The 24,089-nt window shown below is 33.6% G+C and overlaps 2 protein-coding genes across 2 annotated transcripts in view; one reads left to right on the top strand and one right to left on the bottom strand.

Moving 5' to 3' along the window:
- Positions 1-12,717, bottom strand: part of LOC131849912 (uncharacterized) — a 37,570-nt gene extending 24,853 nt beyond the window's left edge. The window contains 2 exon segments of the mRNA XM_059200045.1: positions 10,696-10,887; positions 12,010-12,717. Coding sequence (XP_059056028.1) covers positions 10,696-10,887; positions 12,010-12,295 — 478 coding nt within the window. The 5' untranslated portion in view covers positions 12,296-12,717.
- A 5,571-nt stretch (positions 12,718-18,288) lies between these two features.
- Positions 18,289-23,634, top strand: LOC131850021 (uncharacterized). The gene is made up of 2 exons (XM_059200171.1): positions 18,289-22,065; positions 22,474-23,634. Exons 1-2 carry the CDS (start codon positions 18,289-18,291, stop codon positions 23,632-23,634), a joined length of 4,938 nt encoding a protein of 1,645 aa, XP_059056154.1.
- Positions 23,635-24,089: the final 455 nt, after the last annotated feature.

Genomic DNA, 24,089 nt, shown 5'->3' with positions numbered 1-24,089 from the left:
GAACTGCGTGTAGATCAACCTGATATGGTACATTGCTAGCAATAAGATCATCAATCCACATTACTAACAATCCCCTTTCCCCCATACTGGAGCACTGTTGTGTGGTATCGATTGTTTTTGCATTTTTATTATTGTTTCTTTTTAATTTATACTGATTAAAAATCGATGGACTAACTAGTCTGACTTCTAGGTTATCCTATCATCCTTTACTGGTGCCCCGCTACCATGTACGGTAGCTCAGACGAGTGCAAAAAACTCCATCACTTGAAAATCAGTAAGGAATATAAATTGAAAACTGAAGTTTTGTTATATTTAATAAATGCGAACTTATGAATTCACAAAATAATATTTAAATATTAAAAGCGACTACTGATTACCGAATTATTGTAATAAACATCAAGGAAGGTGATCACACACGTACATAAAAGTAACTTTATGCATATACTAATAACATAATGGTACTAACATTTCTCCTTTTTTTATTTTGGTTACCTTTGTACTACAATATCTATATCTGTAATTAATAATAATAATAATTTGGAAACAGGAAAAAGTTTATATAATACCCATAGTCCTCTCATCTACAGGTATCATACCCAAACACCTACATCATAGCCTGAAACAATTAGATATACAAAAAACACTTTACATCACCCTTCAAAAAGCTACCATCTTAAATACCTGTCGTACTGTCCGAAAATTTCTCGAAATCGATGAAAATGATATAACACCAGTCACACCAGGCACACAATAAGTACACACACACTCACACATACATACACGCGCACACACACATACACACACTCTGCACTTACTTGGTTTCGGCCCGTAAGTGTGGAGAAAACCAGCAATAGCTGAGAAAAAATAAATAATAACAATAATAATAATAATAATCTCAGGACAATTCACACAGCACCATCTAGACCCAAGTTAAGCTAGCTAAAGCTTGTGTTATGGGTACTAGACAACTGATACAAATACATTGATAATTTTTGTTTCGTAAATATATACATATTATACATAGAAAATACCCAGACCGATACAAACAATCATACTCATGAATACAAATGTTTGTGCCGTGCGAGGAATCGAACCAGCGACCATCGGGCGTAAAGCGGTGTGCTACCGCTAGACCACCGAGGTCGTCATCGTCACGTATTTATGTCATAGCATAACTCAGAATGTTTAAATTTTTTTTTTTATTAAGTCGTTTGGAATTGTCAGAATCGTGTTTCTAAGCATCTACCTAAATGGTATTCAATTTCATTAGTTTGGTTATCTTCAGTTTCAAATCAACTATCCCAGTTGATAATATTTTTCATTTTTTTGTAATTTAACTCGGAGTAGAAACTACTTTCGATTTCTTTTATTTTCTTTATTGCACTTTAATACATTTTTTTAATATATTAATTAGAATTAACCTTAACAAAGGAAGACTTATCTATAAAAGAGATATCTTCCAGTCAACCCAATACAGCGTGGCATAGGAAGTCTTGAATGTAAGTGTTTACTCAGTTTTTAAGAGGAAATCTCGATAAAAACAGTGTCTCATGGATAATTAGATAATGTTGTGGACAATAAAAAAAAAGAAGCAAACAATAGCGCACCCTTGAAAGCGTCCAACCGTTCTTGGCTTTCTTTGTTCAAGCAAAGCTATTGTTTATGTGAAAATTACGTGAAAATTTGCTATTCTCCTGTGAAATGAAAGGGTTTTGATGATGGCGGTGGAAAAACAATGTAAGATGTCTTGAATTGAGGTCTGTAGTTTCATTCATTCGGTTTTATCAATAGATTCAAAATAAACATATATTTAAACTAGCGGACCATCATATAGCGGCGTACTTCGTAACGCCTAACAGTCGATTCTTTAATTTTTTAGTTTATTTAATACTTATTCTGCTATTCAGGGCGCCGGGATTTGTAGTAATATTATATATATGCACATCAATGAGACATGTACATTTCAAGTGACATTTTACCACTGACCACCTGTTTTTGACTAATATTGACACATTTCCGGAACCTCTCTACTTACACTTGAACTTTATGGTATGGTATTAATGTTCAAATTGACTTTTAAGTATCATTAAGAATCATTTGTATGGGATTAAAACAAAAAGGGAGAAAAGCGTTGTTTTTAGGCATTTTTAGGCAATTTTTAAAATTTATCTCTCCGTAAGAACCATCCTCGTACCTCAAGGAATATTCTAAAAAAAGAATTATCGAAATCGGTTCACATTTAGCGATTCATTTTTATATTATAGATTAATATTATGAGACGTAAAAAAAAAAAGTATAGTATAATATATTTGATTTCTTTTATATACATCTTATAGACTAACATGCATATGCAATCTTAATCTTATTATTATTAATGTTATAAATGTGAAAGTTTGTAAGTATGGATGTTTGTTACTCTTTCACGCAAAAACTAATGAACGGATTTTGATGAAACTTTACAGTAATATAGCTTATACATCTGAATAACATATGACGACCTCGGTGGTCTAGCGGTCTAGCACACCGCTTTACGACCGATGGTCGCGGGTTCGATTCCTCCCACGGCACAAACATTTGTATTCATGAGTATAATTGTTGTTTTCTATGTATAAACCGTACCGCGACAAATATTTCTTGTTTACAACCTCCTATTTATAGACAACTAATCATATTTTGGTGTACACAAAAAAACTTTATATATCTATGTATATGTATAAGTTATCTGGTACCCATAACACAAGCTTTAGCTAGCTTAACTTGAGTCTAGATGGCGCTGTGTGAATTGTCCTGAGATTATTAGAGATTATTATTATTATTATTAACATATGGGCTATATTTTTTTAAGAAACCGCGGGCACAGCTAGTAGTAATATAAAGAAATCTAAATTATGTATGTGATCACGTCATTGCGGACGGCAATCTGCCACGGTAGCGCCGATACACTACCTTCTACTGTTTTGTAAGAAATAAAAAAAAATATCTAATCCTTATCCTTACTCCTTACTAATATTATAAATGCGAAAGTAACTCTGTCTATCTATCTATCAATCTATCTCGCTTTCACGTCAAAACTACTGAACCAATTTAAATTAAATTTGGTACACAGATAGTCTAGACCTTGAGAAAGGATATAGGTTACTTTTTATTTCGAAAAAAGGGTTGTAAGAGGTTGAAATGGGGCTTGAAAGGTTGTATGGAAGAATCGTCATTTTTAAAGCTAGGACCTTGAAACTTATTTTTGAGGCTGTTGATTCATCATCATCATCATCGCAGCTCGGAAGGCGTCCACTGCTGGACATAGGCCAGACTGTTGTTTAAATATAAACAAATATGACATACAAAGTTTGTAAAAAAATTTACCCTTAAGGGTATAAAATAAATTAGGGGATGAGAGTTTTTATCTAAATACGTAATTTTTGAAGCTAGAACAATGAAACTTATTTTTAGGGTGTTGATTAAATATAAATAAAGAAAAATGTTTGTAAAGGGTTGAATGGAGGGATGAAAGGTTGTATTGAAGTATCGTCATGTTCAAACCTAGATGCCTGAAACTTATTTTTTATGCTGTTGATTGAACTGTGTAGATTTCTGTACCGTCGCTTTTGAAGCTAAAATGATAAAACTTTTCATTTGGCTTCTATTGGGTTAGGTCATTAAATATTTTTTCCATTATTTGGTCAAGGTCACTATTTTACGCGGACGAAGTCGCGGGTACAGCTAGTGTCATAATATATTCTCAAACTTTAGCTCTGTCCTATTTATTTGTTTAGAAATACACTTTTTTTATATATCACCATTACGAGCTTTTTTTTAAATTACATAAATTAGGTACAGCGCGGTGAACCTAACAATTCAGTAGCGTCCCAAATTCTTGTAGACAAATCCGCAATAGCTACATTAGATTTAGTAATGGGCGCTCTATTTATATATCTTAAGAATTTGGACACAGAAACGGGGCGGAAGTTCTTAAAATAGATCCCTTAGAACTGGATACTGGCGCCGTTTGCTCATTTGTATGTGTTGTGTTACGGTCTTTTTCATAATGCTGAATGGATTAATTGTTCTGTTGTTAGAATAAACAATATAAGTAAGAAAACTAAGAATAGAGTTGTTCTTCCGTTCACACTGTATCCATTAATAATAATAATAATAAGATCTACAGGAACTATTCCTAAAACACTACATAAGGCAATAGAAGATCTGAAATTAAATAGACTAATCTACATTCCACTATAAAAGGCTAGGATAACAGCCTACATTGGAGTGTCTGTTTGTAATATTGAAATAACCGTTTTTTACTACTTGCATATGAATATAAATACGGTACATATACCAAAATAACAATTTTTATAATTTTTGTCTGTCTATCTGTTTGTTCCGGCTAATCTCTGAAATGGGTGAACTGATTTTGATGGGACATTTATTGGCAGGTAGCTGATATAATAAGGAGTAATTTAGGCTACTCTTATCTTAGTTTAGAAAACTTATTTTATTTTAGAAAAATAAAGTTAAATTCCACGCGAACGATGTCGCGAGAGCAGCTAGTCTTATATACATGTACAATAGTCCGTCGCTTCCTAAGTGCTACAAGAACATAAAAAAAAAATCATCACACAAAAAAAAAACGAGAGACTTGGCATGTCCCGTCCTCGGTACTAATCAACAGCTTCGCTGTGAAAAAGAGAAATTAATAATAATATATGTCGCGTAACTAGTAAATTTTTGACTTCCTCAATAATAAAAAAAATAAATAATAAAAAAAATAAATTCCTCAATAGTGAAAATGTTCACATAGCGCAACCTCTCCCACACTTAGCCAAGGCCTGCGCGAGTAAAAGATAAAAGAAGAAAAAAGAAAAGATACATAATAATATTAATATACATTTTATTTATATATTATGTAGTGATATAATGATGTATACAGAGTGGCAACACTACTTATCCGATGCAGAAGGGGATTGTTAGTAATATCGACCAATGACCCCATTGCTGGCTATATATGTCAGATTGACCTACACGTGTTTTCCTCTGGAAACAATCATGACAAATTATGATAGTTTCCAGAGGAAAACGCGTGTATTTGTCATTAGGGGATAACAGACCTGACCTCATACTCATCGTATCATCCCCCACTGGTGCCTCTCAGTCGTAAACCGTTATTGCAGGCGGGTGCACCGTTCGATTATATTTAATTAAAAAAACACTATTTATTATTCTCACCTATAGGATATTTTTTTAGATTTGATAGCCTTAGTAGTTCAGCAGTTTAGCACACCACCTTACCACCACCATCATCACCACCACCACCACCACCACCATTACCACCACCACCAACACCACCACCTTATTTCTGATGGTCGCGGTTTCTACACCTCGTACGATACAAACATTTGTATTCATGAATATAATTGTTTTTATTGGTATGGTATCTTCTGTGTATGTATAAAAAGAGTTTATTTATATATATTAGTTTGGTCTACCTACCTAAAACAAAAGCTCAGTTAAACTTAGGATTAAATAGTGCTGTATCAATTGTCCTGTGTACTTATTAATATTAAATATATAGGTTTGACTAATCAAGTTATGTCAGGGATTATTTTAATCTTATTCAATTAGTGTGTAGTATCTAATCTGTGGGAGAAAATAAATGAAAACTTAAACAAAGCCACAGTCACCAGCTAGTATCAAATAATCTACGTAAACCTCGTGATATTAATTAACTTCCACACAAATATTAGATATACAGGTTTGACTAATCAAGTTATGTCAGGGATTATTTTAATCTTATTCAATTAGTGTGTAGTATCTAATCTGTGGGAGAAAATAAATGAAAACTTAAACAAAGCCACAGTCACCAGCTAGTATCAAATAATCTACGTAAACCTCGTGATATTAATTAACTTCCACACAAATAGATTAGAATCGGAATCGGAATTGAATACCGAAATGAAGCGGAAGGTGAATCAGCTACCGGATGGAAAGCTATTTCGGACAATAGACCGGACGTTTGCGTGACCCTGAATGTGAGTTCACATTAAAACGGCTACATCGATTTCGGAGAAAATTTACATTTTAAACTAGCAGACCGTAGAGACACAAACGTTATAATTCCATTTTGGGCTTTATTAAAAAATATATATTTCTAGAACCCTGTCTAATTAACACTAACATAAACTAACAGACCGGAAGTACCGAAAGACCCAAATGTTGTAATTCCGTTTGGACTTCAGAGACCCAATCATTGGAATTCCGTTTTGGGGTATTATTAAATAATATATATTTCTAGAATCTTGTCTAATTTTAAACTAACAGACCGGAAGGACCGAAAGACCCGAAAATTGTAATGCCGTTTGGACCCTAGAGACCCAATCGTTGGAATTCCGTTTGGGATATTATTAAAAAATAAATATTTCTGGAATCCCACCTAATATAAAATTAACAGATCAGAAGGATGTGAAAGACTCGACTGTTGGATTTCCGTTTGGACGCTAGAGACTCAATCGTTGGAATTCCGTTTGAGATATAAAAAAAAAAATTAAGAATTTAAATTAAGAATATATATATATATATATTTCTGGAACCTTATCGAAGCACCATCTACCGGATAAGTAAACGTGGTACTACGGGTGTCATATGATAACGAGATTTTTAAATAAAATTGTAGTTTGTAATTTCAATTTAACAACTTTTCATTAAGTCTATATGAAATATACATATACATATAATTTTTGTAATTGTTTGTGTTGAATTATGATTATAGACATATACATATATTTATGTATATAGTAAATATATATATAAAAAAATTGTCTGACAGTCTGTTTGTTCTTCTCTTTCTTCTTTGAAATGGCTGAACTGATTTTGATTTGACGTGTCTTTCTTAAATTTATAACTTTGAAACTATATAAAAAATAATATGAGATTACACAAACTCCTTAATAAATGACAAATTAATTATACTTTAAAGAATATAATCTTATTATATATGTACATACATGTAGGCATAAAAAAATTGTCGTTGAATTGAAAACTCCTTGTTTTTGAAGTCGGTTATAAAACATGGCTCATTTTAGCTACCGTTTATCAGTCAATATACCTCGAAGACCAATCTTCATTGGATAATCCATGTATTAAGAGTAGACTGTTATAACTTGATCCCTGCCAATCATGCTTACTGTAAAACGAATTTTGCCCTTCATTATCAGATAAATACGATATAAGTATGAAAAATGTCTATAGATAACGTTCATACAATGAAAAGGTCTCGTGATAATGACATCCTGTAGGCTCTTTAATGAACGAGTATCGACGTCGAAATTTCAATTTCGAAATTTCCTGTAAGTTAATTACTTTTCTTTTACACCAGTTATTTATTATACTTCTTGTATTTTACATACTAGGTGATCTTTTATGTATTAGTAAAATAAAATCTAATGTAATAAATAAAATATCTATACATCTATACATATAAATAAAATTGAAGTGGCTGTTTGTAATATTGAAATAACCGTTTTTTAATACATGCATATGAATATAAAAACGGTACGTACACCAAAATAACATTTTTTACAATTGTTTGTGTGTTCCGGCTAATCTCTGAAATGGATGGACCCGGTTTGTGATGAGGAGTAACTTAGGCTACTTTTATTTTACAAAAATAAAGTTAAATTCGACGAAGTCGCGAGTACAGCTAGTATCAAATATAAATAAAAAAAACTATTAATTTCTATTTAAAACAAAATCTTCATATGAGATAAATTATAATTATAAAAAACTATGTACTACGTCACTGCGAACGAATTACCGCCAAATGCTCAAAACAAAGAAATATTTCAAATTAATGTGTTCCATTTTTGAAATTATTAACCAAACATAAATTGAATAAATAAAGTTTCTTAAAAGAACTTCTCTAAAATAATTTCAATTAATACGTTCCATCTTTAAAATTACTATAAGGAGTTTCAAATTGAATTACCAGCCAGTACCAAATAAATAAGTAAAAAGTAAATATATTCTTTCATTGCTCTGTTTATAATGTTTCATTTTTTTTTTATTTAATTTAAATAACAACCAGTATATTCAATTAAAAAAAATTGTGAATTAGAATATATATTATTAATAGCCATATCCATTCATTACATTATGAAACTATGACAAATTAACAATAGGTATTTATTACCTCAGTGTCAAAATATCAATCTCATGTGATATCACAAGATATATTATTGAAAATAGGATAGCTCATGAACCTTCACCAATGCAATTTAAAACTTTGCTACCTTGAAAATAAGACGTAGATTTCGTCGTTTGAGAAAATTTAAATTTCCCCTAATGGATTGCGTGGCCATTAAAAAGTTGGATTGCCTATTTAACTGTCGAAATGAGGAGACACGAAACAACTTTCTTAATTGTTCCGCTTTCGTCAAACATTTTACCGCTGTTTAAATTTCAATCATGTACACCAGCCACTTAGGTAGCTCTGATGTCGGCGGTTTCGCAAATTGAGTAAGTCTCGCAAATTATTCTGACGTCACCTGTCATAAAGGTCTGTCTACACGCTCCAATACAACGATAATACTATTAAATATTGTACAATAAACAATCAAAGACAGAGTATTTTAATGGCCTCGATAATTTGAATACACCGCTTTACTTTCTTTGGTCGCGGGTTGATTGTCATACGATGCAAACTAATGGATCTAGTGTTGACTGAACAGTCAGACTTCTACGCTATATCAGAGCTCTATTCATTGATTGATGATGCCTTATTTAGAGGTAAAACACGTGTCGCGAAATGAGTGTAGATTCAATAACGGTCGGAATTTGATCACTAATAGAGAAGGTCGTAACACTTCCAGTAACGTTGGTCAGGTTTCCGCACTAATATTTGTGCTCTCATATATGCGAATGGTAGGAAGGTAGGAATTAAACAAAATATAAAATACTAGCTACTCGCCTCGGCTTCATGTATTATATATATAAACCTTCCTCTTGAATCACTCTATCTATTAAAAAAGCGCTTCAAAATCCGTTGCGTAGTTTTAAAGATTTAAGCATACATTGGACGGACCGACAGCGACAGCGACTTTGTTTTATATAACAATTAAGTCATTAAATGGACTACCCCAAAATACCTGATTCGATAAAATATAATTCATAGAACGCAATAAAATCCTGAACTAAACAGAGCTTTATGAGTACTAGAGAACTGATACAAATACATAGACACTTTTTTTTTAAATACTTCTTCATGCTCGCTTCTTCCTGTTATGCGAGGTCGGCTTTGCTAATCTTGAGGAGCTATGCATTTCGCTGGTAAGCATCGTCATTTGACAGTCCCAACTCCTTCATGTTCCTATGGACTTTATGTAGTTAACGTGATAGTTGGTGGCCTGCCTCGCCCTATTTTATTGGAGCCATAGAAAGGCACTTCACGACATGGTTTTAGGGTTCGAATCCGCGACTATCGGAAGTAAAGCGGTATGTTCTACTGCGAAACTTTAGAGGTCGTTAGATCTCCGACCCCGTGCTCAATCGTCAAATATATATTTTTTGTAAATAGGTATACTGATTGCCATTTGGCAGTCGATCACTAATTATATTATAACATTAGACACCAACCAGAAATTAGAACCAGGCGCCATCAATCCAATTTCCAAAGCAAATATGTCAATCAATCGTAACTACGCCACTGAGCTGGCCATTCTTAAAATAGTCCCCGAAATGTGATTTTCCAAGGAGTTTTAAAGATTGAGGCCAGCACATGTTTGTAGCTCTCGTAGATTTTATGAGTCAATGGGAGATAATTACATGCAATTGTTTGTAGTAGGAGGAAGGGATATATAAGAAGACGGCCTCGGTAGTCTAGCGGTATAGCACACCATTTTACTTCCGATGGTCGCGGGTTCGATTCATCGCACTGCACAAACATTTATATTCATGACCTTATATCGCTCTGGGTGTTTTCTATGTATATAAAAAATAAAAGTATTTGTATATTTATATCAGTATTATGGTATCCATAATGTAAGCTCTGCTTAACTTGGGACTAGTTGGCGCTGTGTGGATTTTCCAAGGCTATTATTATTTTATTATTATATATATTTTGTGCCTTAATGAAGAAGCAGTATTTATCATATATCATATCAAGGAATTCAGTATATGCATGTACTTATCATTTCATTCGCTCAAATAACCCCAGTATATTCTTCCTTTCAACACCAAAATTAGGGTCGCACAGAATATTCACCTCCCCATGTTGAACTATACCGACGTTTGTTTCTTCAATGTGGCTGAAAAGCTTCTAAACAAAGTCGAATGCTTACAGAATTTCGCCATCAGATTTATCATCAGTCTGCATAAGTTCTACCATGTTTCTGTTTTTCGCAATGAGTTTAGATGTCTCCAATTTTGCAATGGCAATTACACAAAAGTATTGCAAGGTAACTATAATATAAAATTTGGCGTGGTCAATATTTATAGGTATAATTAGGAAAAATAACGGAATCTTACTACTGGTTACTTATTTTTTATTGAGTTCCCGATATTTCGGCAGTGTTTCAACCGTATGATCAAGGATAAAGGTAAAGTAAGTTTTCCCGTGATCATGGCAGTTGAAGACGCGGTAAGATCTTGTGATCTTTTCCTAATTGTATATATACCTAAGTGTATATATAGTATAAAAATAAAACTTACCTCTATGTGGAACATAAATGTTCAGATACAGGCAATCTTCAGACTCAGTCGCGAGGAATGGTTTCAATCTATTCATGTAGTTCTGACGACCCAATGAGGGAGGGTTTCCCTTTTTTATTGGTGGTAGTGATTGAGGGCAAACTGGTGCAAAGCGGGTCGCCATTTTGACACCAGACCATGGGAGAGCACTACCTGTAAAAGAACATATTATACAATTATTAAAAAATATACCATTCGACGTCTTGATGGGCGCTGTTTAGTACACTGGGTTCCTCGCTCGATACAAACATTTGTATTTCTTTTTTATATCATAGGAGATAAACGAGCTTGCGGCTAACTGGAAAAAAGTGAACTACGAACCATGAGCACCCGCAACACCAGAGGAATTACAATTGCGTTGCCCGTCTTTTAAGTAGAAATAAGCTCTTTTTTTGAAGGTTTCAATATCGTATTGGAAATACCATTGCTGGAAGGAATCATGTGTATGATTGATTATATTGGTTTAGATGTTTTCTATATATATATTGTATGTATTTATAAAAATAATTAAAATTTAATCAGTTGTGGAGTAAGTCTAACATAAGATCTACTTAGCTTGGGACTCGATGGCGCTAATGTGATTTTTATTATTCTAGATTATTATCATTATTATATAGCATTATTTATTATTTGGAATTGCAATAAAGCTTCGTTCATATCTGTAGTTGAACATCACTAGGATATCAAGTCCTAAAGTGACCGCCATTCCTAAAGAATAATCAGCCGAACCTCCATACCCTGTAATTTTGCTGACATATCCCCCCTACTACCTAAAACAGCTTGCGAAAGAAGCCGCTTTGATGCTGTGATAGGTATGACTGAGGTACTCTGGTACTTTAAATAAACTAACCTGGGTAATCTAAACTTATAACTTTATCCTCTTGGAATATGCTGACCAAGGAGCGATGTGAGAATGGTGTTAAAAACATGAAAGTATTAATGTTTGGGTAAACAGTTCAGGGTATCCTGTCCTATAATCTCATACAGAAAATTATCAGAACTTTGACTACATTTATTAAAATACATGTTATTAAATAGTTTACAACATAAAATTAAATAGAAAAAGCATATTTTAATTATTTTGAATTGCCAAAATAGTTTTACAATGATATTTGCTAAGTACATAAAATCTAATATTTGCGTTGTAATAGGAACAGATAATAAATTAACGTAAACAAATAGTGAATTCTTAGAAAAAGTATCTTTGTTTTGTTGCCTCTTGGCGCAATATCGTTATAACATTTATAGGTTAGTTCCCTAAAAATAGTTTCCTACCTGGAGGCATAAACCTCATATTTCCAATCGGAGGAGCAGCATACGGTATACCGAGGAACATCTCCACATACTGCAGATCATACTGTCTACTCGGCTTCACAATCAGCCCCCTCAAAGCTCCTTGCCTCAAATGGTACTCCACAGTTCTTCTGCCCTCGTCGTTCAATCGGGAATAGCCGGCTATCCCCGCCGCACTCCTACCAACCATCGGTAGTAAGAGGGAGACAACAACACAAATAAACATATTGTGATTTATATGCAAACTCGCGTGCCGGTTAGCAGCCATGTTTATGAGTTCGGCTTCTTCGTTTTATGCTCCGCGGAGCTGAAAATACTCGATGTTTTATTGTTTGTTTGCTCTTTACTTTATGGTCAGTATACATAATGAGTCATTCGCATCAACTATCTCTTTCATATACCGATTATAAATATCAATAAATCATTTTTTAATTTTACACATAAACCATTAAACATTCACTTGTAATTTAGTCCTTAATTGGTTCACTATAGACACGGTACTTGCACAACACGGATCACATTGTCACATAATTCACGCACGTATGTTTGATAAAAATGTAGCACGGTAGTGGTATTGCAAAGTTATTCACGGAGTAGTAAGCCAAACGACGGCAATAGTGCGCTCGTCGTAAGCTGAGGGAACGACTGGATCGAGTCCAAACTGTCCCCACACGACTCCAATACCAAAATACTACAGCAAATGCTACTCACACGGTATAACATTGCAGGGATATATTTCTAAATAGAAATAGAAATAGAAATAGAAATAGAAATAATCTTTATTCAAATAAACTCATTACAAGCACTTTTGAATAGTCATATTTTGATTTTACCGCTCATTTGGAATGCAAATTCATCACAAGAAGAATGAGCAAGAAACTTGTGTGTTGCACTTTTGAATAGATGTTTTTTTTATATATATAACTAACTAAACATAAAATATAATTATCTCATTAATTTAAACAATTTAATTACTTTTTTATTACTACACAAATGTCATTAGTTCGAGATAAAGTATACATTTAATGGTCTCAGTCCCAGCGCTTTTGGACGTATTGGTTTAGGTATTTTCTATGTATTTACAAAAAAAAATTGTCAAAAAAAAAAGTATTATATAATCAGTTATTTATTACCCATAACACATAGTTTGCTTAGCTTGAGAGTAGATGGCGCTGTGTGAAAAGCAATGGTATTAAAACTTTCAGGAAAAGAGCTTATTCCTTCTTAAAAAGCTGGCAAACGCACTTGCAATTTCTCACGCAGTTGCACGTGCTCACGAGCGGCGGTTATTACTTACCATTGCAAGCTTACTTGTCCCCTGTGCTATAAAAAAATCTTCAAGTATGTGAAATGATGTTTATGCTGTATTACTGTAAAGTTTAATTAAAAACTGTTCAGTGATTTTTATTTGAAAGAGTAACATTCATCCACCGATCTATCCATTCATACTCCCAAACTTTCACGTTTATAATATTAGTAAATAGCAGATACTAAACTTATTTCATACAGGATCACACACAATTGCAACTTTCATACACATTTATGTGTCTACGAACTTTTAACTGTCTTTCCTCAATGAATCATTTTATAATTCGATAAAAAATATCTTCAGATTGCACATCGAAAGTTTATATCTCTTAACTCACGCTCACTGAGGGTTTTCTCGTCGCACGCGCATCATTATAAGCCGCGGACTAACCCGGGATATTTCTGTCCGAACACACCACGTGGTCTCGGTAAACATCCGGACAATGCCGAGATAAAAAGGAAATGATCCGGAAATATCTATAAACTATTAATAGGAATGGATATAAATTAAACACTAATAACAAAGTGTTTTTATACTTGGTCATTTTATTGGATACAATGGGAAGAATGGGGCATTATGAGTTGTGTGGGAAGAATAAGTATATATATATGTATATAAAGAAATTCTTTATAATAATGTAATTAAAGATTTCAACAATTCAAATTTTGGCGCTAGCTAGCGCTCCGCGCTTTTGATTGCAAGGTGTTAGAGGGAGCTGTCAGCAGGAAGAAAATAAAAATGGATTGTGCAAAAACAATTGTGCGTAATTAAGGTTATATAAAATATATTATAAAAAGACAGTAATAGTTGAATAATAATTGTAATAAACTTTAAATGTCGTTACTTTGTTTACAGGTGAGTTAAATGTGATTCAGTATTTCCGTGCTAAATAATTGTTGTGTTTTAAAATTAAATAAAACATTTCTTTGTTTACAGTAAAACAATTTTTAGTTTATTTTATAAAGAAACCCTGAAAATATCATTATATATATATAGGTATATGGGAGTGAGGATTATCAAATAATAGGATAAAGTTATTCACGAGAACTCCTTTTATTAAAAAAAAAGTATTTACAACAAGAAGATACTACCTTACAATATGGTAGTCCACGAAGAAGAGATGACGATGGCCATTGCCTTATCTCAATTTATTTAAATAAAAAAAAAGTATTTGCAACAAGAAGATATAACTTTACAGTATGGCAGTCCACGAAGAAGAGATGACGATGGCCATTGCCTTATCTCAATTTATTTAAATAAAAAAAAAGTATTTGCAACAAGAAGATACTACCTTACAATATGGTAGTCCACGAAGAAGATAGCGACGGCCATTGCCTTATCTCAATCATTCCTTTCCTCATTCATTCACTCTACCCATTGCTCATACTCTTTCGTTTCCATTCATTCATACCGCCAAGTTTCTCAAAATCCTATATGTATATATATACATACATGTTGTATATATGTCATATGGCTCTAACGATTTGTATAACATTTTATATATGGACATCTAAATATATATAACTTAAAGGACTGACATAGTGATCTATCAACGCACAGCCCAAACCACTGGACGGATCGGACTGAAATTTGGCATGCAGGTAGATCTTAGGCATTGGCTAAGAAAGCTTTTTGATTAATTCTAAAGTAAGGGGATAAAAACTAAATAAAAACTAACTAAAACAATTCGCAGTCAACTCAAGTGACTTCCCATTCGTCTTCGCAGGAATTTTCATATATTATCCCTCCTTTACTCTATTCTTTTCCACCCCTCCACCCCTGAATATCTAAAAACCAAGTTCCCATTTCATATTAAATCCCCCGGTTTTGTTTTGCGTAGTACCAGAAGCCTATGTTTGACGATCCCTGCTCACTCCTCCACATATTATTCCAACTCCTTCACTGTCCAAGCCATTCGCCTCTGGAACTCTCTACCACTCTCCATTCGATCAGCTCAAACACATGCATCATTTAAAAATAGACTAAGATCACATTATCTCTCTTCATAGTACATTTTTTTATTTTATTTTAATTTTTTGTCATTCTTCCAATATGTAGTATATATGTAGATTTATATATTTATCCCTAATGTAAGTACGTATATCTAGTAGTATAATAAATAGTGTCTTATTACGTGTGCCACCTACCCTATTCTATGTACATAAGTCCTCTCTTCTAGGTTGTCAGTAAGAGATTGCATTTAGCGATAAGACCGCATTTTGTTATTATTTTACTATTTACTGTATTTTCTTATTATTTTATGTGTACACAATAAATAGTTTTATTATTATTATTAAAACCAAGGGGATAAAATAGGGGATGAAAGTTTGTATAAATCTTCTTAGATTTTGTAACCATATTTCAGGGTTCCTTTCTACCATGTCTTTAATGATAAAGTGATTAAAGTAGACTGTTTATATGTATAATACATGTACACCCGTGAAAAGCCGGGGTGTGTAGCTAGTAGGATATAAAACTCCATTTAATATCCTTACAGTTTCCACTTTCGTAAATAATGTACTATATCGAAATAGAAATCGCATATCACAGAGATGAGTCACTGTTTAAATTGATAGACGTTGTTGAAATTCCGGCATTTCGTGTGTCGTTCTTTACCGTCTCACAAAGGGGTATTTCAGCATCTCAGTATGACTTGTGACATTGTACGAATGGACAATATCCAACGAGATAAAGTCAAGAGTCTTAGTATTTGAAGTTCATAGTTCTGACATTACCATGAGCTTCATGTATACGTATTATATTCACTATATCCTGAGGAGATAAAAACCATCGATCCTTCGATTCTTGTCCCTTACGGGTCTAGGTAGCGAACTTTGAAAAAGGGCGAGCACAATAGATCTATACAGGTCGAAGTGTTACAGGTCATTGGACCAGGCAATAGCCCAAACATCCCCAATACGTATTGTCGGATTGCACACAGAATGAGTGATTTATATGTTGATTGTCGCATGCTTCGTTCTCGTCTTGTTATATATATATGTATATTTATTTAAAACAACATTAATTCAAAAGAACAACACATAAGGTTCTTGCTCATTCTTCTTGTGATCACTCTGCGTTTTGAATGAATGGTAGAAAAAAATGACTATTGAATAGTGATATTATTATTATTATTAAATCATTTCTCAGTATGCCATTGAAGCTATACTAGTTTTTGCCTATTGCTCTGTGCGCGTTCCTAGAATAATTGTATATTTAAAAAAAAAATTGTTTGTACACTAATATATATAAATAAATAATAATCATGAGCATAATTTTTTTTTTATTTATTTCACTTTAATGCACAAAAACAATGTGTATATATGGCGGACTTAACACCATGCGGCGTTGTCTACCAGTCAATCATGAGTGGTGCAGAGAAAGATTGTTGGCAGTGCACTAATATAAATGAGAAATGTCAAAAAAGATGTATAAATATAAAGCAAAATATTTTAAATATAAATTTCAATAAAAAATAATAATAAACATTTATGTCGGCGCACAACACTAGCGATCGGCTCACTGTAGGTCCAATCCGGTTGAGGTTGGCTCGCCTGTACCCTTTTCGACGTCCACTACATATGACGTGCGCATAAAATTTATTTGTAACCTTTTTCAAATATAATCATTTAAAATTGGAGTCAGATTATTATTCATATCCACCTCGGAACATGGTGACCCCGACGTGATTTTCAAGATATCAATTAATATAAAGTAATATTGCTTGAAGCCAGCCGGTCAACAGTATTAATAAAGCACCGCAGCTAACGCTTAGCAAGAAGAATATATATCTACCTCAGAATTACATGGGAATATATTGAAGAAATTTATATATCTGGTATTATCTGTTTCTGGAGAAGCTAGTTACAACGACTATAAAATACATCAACAATTACGGAAGGCTATCCACCAATTGCTTAAAGCCAGCCGGTCCACCAGCAGACTACGAGCAGTGCCGCAGCCACAGCTTAGCAAGGGAAGTGCCTTATCCTATCTTTCCTACCTAATATTATTGTAATCATTCTGCCTCAATTTGCTTTTAGTTGCCACTTCTTAATTAGTGATTTTTTTCCATATAAGTTGATTACGTAGATTTAATTTCTATTCTTTTTTTTGAGTCTATTAAATTAGGGGTACTTAATACTATTTAGTATACCTGTAGTTATTAGCACATTATATAAAAGCTTATCTATTAATTGTAAGCTAAACATTTCAATAGTTGATCGTATAAACGTTCGTACATTCTTTATATTATTTTATCATAACTACCTACGATCTCAACTTAGAAACGTAGAAGTCGATTAAAATAGATAATTGTAACACTATTATAGTATTCACTATAATAATAGAATAGAATAGATACAATTGTATACTAATGTATATAATATAACAATAATAGGTATAATAATTAAGTAAAACATATAAAAGATATCTAAATCCCTAAGTAGAAAATTAATTTAGTAGTAGTAAATTATTTTAGTAGCTTGTTTTATTGTATCTGTCTATTTGGGTATTATTTAGTTAGAATATAGATTGTTGCATATTTGATTATTAGTGCTACGCAAATACTTTAGTGAGATAATTATATCACATTCAAGTAGTTAGTTATTTCATTGTAATTTTATTACTATTCGCTATGAAGTAATAATAAATATTATAAATGCAACATTAACATTTTATGTTTGGTACATTTTTTATAACATTTGCAATATTTACACATTCCAGTGCGCCAGCGCAGTTGCAATAAGTACCTACCGCTTGCCTGGCTGCTGCGCTCGCATCGCCCGGCCCTATTGTTTTCGTGCCTCGAGTGATCTATTACGTCATCGTCATAGGCCGGCTTGGTTACATTTACGTATCATTTATTTTATTTTTTCTTTTCGTATATTTTTAGTTTATCAAAGTCAATCATTTTTAAGTTTATTTAGTAAATTGTTTAAGTGATATTTATAATGTCACACACCTCAGATCGATCTGTGAGAACACCTTTAGAGAACATTAAATTAGATGTTCCAACTATGAATCCTTGTAATATAAAGGATCTTATTACCAAACGAAGTTCAATTAAAGGTCGCATAACAAAATACAGTAATTTTTTAACTAAATTTATTGATTCATATGATAAATATGATAAGACTAGTTTGCTTATGTTAACACAGAGATTTGAGAGATTTAAAGACTTAATGTCCATTTTTGATGATTGTCAATCACAAATTGAATTTGTGAATTCAAATAGTTTGGAATCGGAACTTGATACAAGAGAGGAAATCGAAACTGATTTTTCTACTCTTATTGCTAAGACTCAAGTAATTTTAGAGAAAAATCAGATTGTAGATGATTATAAATCGATTCACTCTGGATCGAGTTCAGATTGTAATAAGTCATGTGGTCATAATAAGAGCTTTCACTTTAAACTTCCCACTCTAAAAATTGGGAGCTTTGATGGGACTTATTTTAAATGGATTGAGTTCAGAGACACATATACTTCACTTATACATAACAATGATAATATTGACCCTATCCACAAATTTCATTATCTAAATTCTTACCTAGAGGGTGAAGCCTCTCGTGTCATTAGTAATTTAGAAGTTAGTGCTGTCAATTACAAAGAAGCTTGGCATCTCCTATGTGAGAGATACAACAACGAGAAGCAGTTAATACACAATCATTTAAATTCTTTGTGTAATATTCGGCCTATCACTCGCGACTCTGCCAAGGGAATAAGGTTTTTAATTGACCATGTATCAAAGAATTTGCGCGCTCTTAATAATCTAGGTGAACCAACTCAGTCCTGGGATTCTCTTGTCATCCATTTAGTCTCAGCAAAACTCGACGGCAGTACTAGTATTAAATGGGAGGAACATAAAAATAGTTTTGAGAAATCGCCTTCTTTAAATGATTTTTTTAATTTTCTTAAGCGTCGAGCAGATGTTTTAGAATCATTTAATCACATCAAGCCTGATCGTGTAGATCAAGTAAAGGTAGATCATAATTCATCTTTTAATCAAAATAGAAGATCTCACTCCAAATCTTTTGTGGTTTCAGCTAAGACCCAAGCCTCTGCTTCTTCACCTTCGTGTGTCCTCTGCCGCGGTAGCCATCGTTTGTATGATTGTGCATCGTTCCTATCCAAGCCAGTAGAGGACAGAATTTCTGAAGCATCAAGGTTAAAGATTTGCCTTAATTGTTTACGTAAGGGACACTCATCACATCAATGCAGATTAAGTCGTTGTTCTATTTGTGAGAGACGTCATAATACCTTACTACATAGGGAGTCTTCTCAACCTGCAAACTCATCTCAGGTACATGCAGTTACTTCTAATACTGAAACTGCCTTATCTGCAGTCGGACATAATCCTGAAAGCAGTATATGTGGCTTAACAAATCATTTTTGTAGTAACAATGCCTTGCTATCTACAGCTTTGATAGAAGTACAGAATCCAACCACGAATAAGTCTATTACAGTTCGAGCCTTGTTGGATAGCGGAAGTCAGTCTTCTCTTATTACAAAAAGAATGACAAACTTATTGCAATTAACTTCTCTGCCAATCCGGGTTGATATATTAGGCGTTGGTAATTTATTTTCTTCTAATGCGTTAGAACGTTGTGTAGTTAACGTAAAATCTAAATATAAAAATTTTAAAACACAATTATCATGTCTTGTACTTCCACAAATAACTAGCAATATACCTAATAAAACATTTGACATTTCTCAACTTCACTTGCCTTCTAATATACAATTTGCAGATCCTAACTTTAATCGATCTGCACCCATAGACATGCTATTGGGCACTGATATCTTTTGGGACCTGATTGAGTCTCAACAAATTAAACTTGGTCCAAATAAACCAATAATTCGAAAATCCAAACTTGGTTGGATATTAGCAGGTCCAATGTATACCAGGAACACTAATTCAGTATTTTGTAATCTTGCTATTGAACATAAAGATATTAGTAATGATCGTTTAAATGAAACAGTAAAGATGTTTTGGGAGTTGGAACAGATTCCGACAGCTAATAATAAAAGAACTGAGGAGGAAATATTATGTGAACAACATTTTTGTAAAAATACATATAGAAATAAGGACGGTAGATTTTGTGTTAAATTGCCCCTTATTACTGCACCAGACTGTTTGGGAGATTCATTCAGATCAGCCAAAAGACAATTTTTAGCTTTAGAAAAACGATTCGTGAAAAATCCAATACTCAAGCAATCTTATTCAGAATTTATTAAGGAGTATGCAGACTTAGGACATTTGACGGAATCACCTGTTTTTATTCCGAATCAATCCTTTTTTATTCCTCATCATGCAGTATTTAAGCCATCTAGTGAATCTACTAAGCTACGCGTTGTATTCAACGGCAGCGCTAAAACTACATCTGGTTATTCTATTAATGATATACAAATGACTGGACCTTACATTCAAGATTCTCTATTTAATATTTTAATTAGGTTTCGTCAATACACATATGTACTGTCAGGCGATATTGCAAAAATGTACAGGCAAATAGAAATTCAGGACAGTGATCGAAATTTACAAATGATATTATGGCGTTTCAATGAAAATGAACCACTGAAATCTCTTAGACTTAATACTGTAACTTATGGTTACACTAGTAGTAGCTTTTTAAGTACACGTTGTTTGTGGCAGTTAGGCGAGGAATGTGATAATCTAAATATAAAATTAATAATACAAAATGATTTTTTGGTTGATGATTTGTTAACTGGTAGTGATAATATAGATGATCTAGTGTATATTAAGAAGTCGGTAGAAAGCGCTCTTTCCTCTGGTTGCTTTAGCTTACGCAAATATCGTTCGAACTTACCGTCTATTTTGGTCGATTCACAGAACGACCAAAAGGATTTAATTATCAGTTCATCATCTCACACATTAGGTATAGGGTGGAATCCTAACAAAGATTATATACATTTTCCAACTAATTATCAAAATTCAAAGGACATTCCAACTAAGAGATCTATATTGTCAGATTCATGTAAAGTTTTTGATCCTCTTGGTTTGTTGAGTCCAATTACTATTAAACCAAAAATCTTAATCCAACGATTATGGTTGGATAACATTGGCTGGGATGATCCCGCTCCAAAGGATATAGCTAAATCATGGCAAGAATTTATTTATAATATAAAATATATACAAGACATACGTATTCCAAGGCATGCTTTGTGCGAATCCCCTGTAGATGTTGAACTCCATTGTTTCTGTGACGCGTCAGAGTCAGCATATGCTTCTTGCATTTATCTTCGGTCTATAAATAAGCAAGGTGATATAACTGTTCGTCTCTTATGTGCTAAGGCTAGGGTAACTCCGGTAAAACCGTTAACTGTCCCGCGTCTCGAACTAAGTGCATGTCTGTTAGGTGCACAACTTACAAGCGCTGTTTGTTATGCTTTACGATGTGTAATTACGCGTAAGATATTTTGGACTGATTCGTCCATAGTATTGGCTTGGCTAGGTACGAGATACGACAAACTAAAAACTTTCGTGGCGAACAGAGTCAGTGCCATTCTTGATTTAACTAGTACCGCTGATTGGCGTCATATTTCTACAACATTAAATCCAGCTGATTTAGCTTCACGTGGTGCCAATGCGGAGGAAATTCTTAATTTTGATTTATGGTGGCATGGTCCTTCATTTTTGCGTAAACATGTTTCTTTATGGCCCACTTCTATACCAACAGGGATACAGGTTAACAATTTGCCTGAAATAAAGGTGAATGTTAGCATGTGTAATGAAAGTGCAGAATCAATAATAGATTTTGATCGATTTTCAAATTTTAATCGTCTACAACGTACTTTCGCATATTTGTTTCGATTCATACATAATTGTAGATACCCTTTAAATAAGCAGATTGGTATTTTACAACCTGAACACTTAAATTACTCGTTTGAATTTTTAGTTAAAGTAGCTCAGGAACAAAGTTTTCCTAAGGAAAAAACATTATTACGAAACAATAAATTTCTTAGTTCTAAAAATTATCTATGTTCACTGAGTCCTTTTATAGACAGTAATGGTATCCTGCGAGTAGGCGGACGTTTGAATTATTCTTGTTACACATTTGATAAACGTCATCCTATGTTACTTCATGCTAAGCATAGACTTACCAAGTTGTTTTTTCAGCGGGAACATATACGTCTTCTTCATGCTGGTCCTCAGCTACTTCTGTCCTCGGTTAGAGAATCTGTCTGGCCTATAGCTGGAAGAGATTTGGCGCGTACTGTAGCTAGACAGTGCACTGTATGTAGAAGAACAAGCGGTAGAACACCAACACCATTAATGGGTGCACTACCCAAGCAACGCGTAAATCCAGATTTTCCTTTCATTAGTACTGGTGTCGATTTTGCTGGACCATTCTTTATAACCAACAGAAAGGGTAAAGGTTCTCGAATAACAAAATGTTATCTATGCGTTTTTGTGTGTCTTAGATACAAGTGTCTGCACTTGGAAGCCGTGAGTGAACTTTCTAAAGATGCGTTCATATTATCACTGCGTCGTTTTATCTCTCGCAGAGGTAAGCCTTTGGATATATTTTGTGATAATGGTCGCAATTTTGTAGCAGCTTCTAAAGAAATTAGACAGTTTATTAGGGCCAATACTGATGACATTTCTGATTTTTCTTCCAAAGAAGGTATTAAATTTCATTTTCAACCAGCTTATGCTCCGCATTTCGGGGGTTTATTTGAAGCAGGCGTGAAGTCAGCAAAATATTATTTAAAGAGGATTTTAGGTAACTCTCATCTCACATTTGAAGAATTGGCAACGTTGTTTAGTCAAATTGAGGCAATTCTTAACAGTAGACCCCTATATCCCTTGTCGTCCTGTCCCGATGACCTTCAACCCTTAACCCCAGGGCACTTCCTTATTGGAAGACCACTTTTGTCGTTACCGACACCTAGTTTGCAGGATAAAAACATAAACCGTTTAAACAGTTTTCAACGGTTGGAGCTTTTACGGCAGCAATTTTGGAAACGCTGGCAGTTAGAATATGTGTCCGAATTGCAGCAAAGGCAGAAATGGCGGATCCCAGATAGACAGCTTCAAATAAATGATTTGGTGCTGTTAAAGGAAGATAACTCCCCTCCCATGTGCTGGAGAATGGGTCGCATCTGCTCTCTGTTTCCAGGTCAAGATGGAGTGGTGCGCGTTGTTGAAATTAAAACTGCAGCAGGCAATTTCCGACGTGCTGTAAAGTATATCTGTCCATTGATGGAGCCATCAGAGGAGACTTCATTGGAAGCCGATGCTTCCAAGGCCCCGGAGGATGTCGGCGCACAACACTAGCGATCGGCTCACTGTAGGTCCAATCCGGTTGAGGTTGGCTCGCCTGTACCCTTTTCGACGTCCACTACATATGACGTGCGCATAAAATTTATTTGTAACCTTTTTCAAATATAATCATTTAAAATTGGAGTCAGATTATTATTCATATCCACCTCGGAACATTTATATAAATATTATTTGTATATATTATATGTGTATATAAATACATAATGATCTGATAATTAAATTATAAGTACAGCCTGAAATTGAAAGTAAGAAATAAAATATATAGAGAGAACTATAGGGAAATAACAGAAAGATGTGAAAAAGGTAGAAGGACAGTAAAAAAAAAGTATACGTATCTATGTAATATATCTTAGGATCATCTATCAGATGCCTAGTACTCATCACAGAAGCTCAGCTTAGCTTGGGATTAAGTGGCGCTGTGCGAATTATCCATACACATCCAGACTATT

This window comes from Achroia grisella, unplaced genomic scaffold, assembly GCF_030625045.1.
Source record: "Achroia grisella isolate CSIRO2021 unplaced genomic scaffold, CSIRO_AGI_Agris_v1 utg1112, whole genome shotgun sequence".
NCBI classification, from domain to species: Eukaryota; Metazoa; Arthropoda; class Insecta; order Lepidoptera; family Pyralidae; genus Achroia; species Achroia grisella.
Note: the sequence above shows the minus strand (reverse complement) of the source record. Positions and strands in the feature narration are given on the sequence as shown.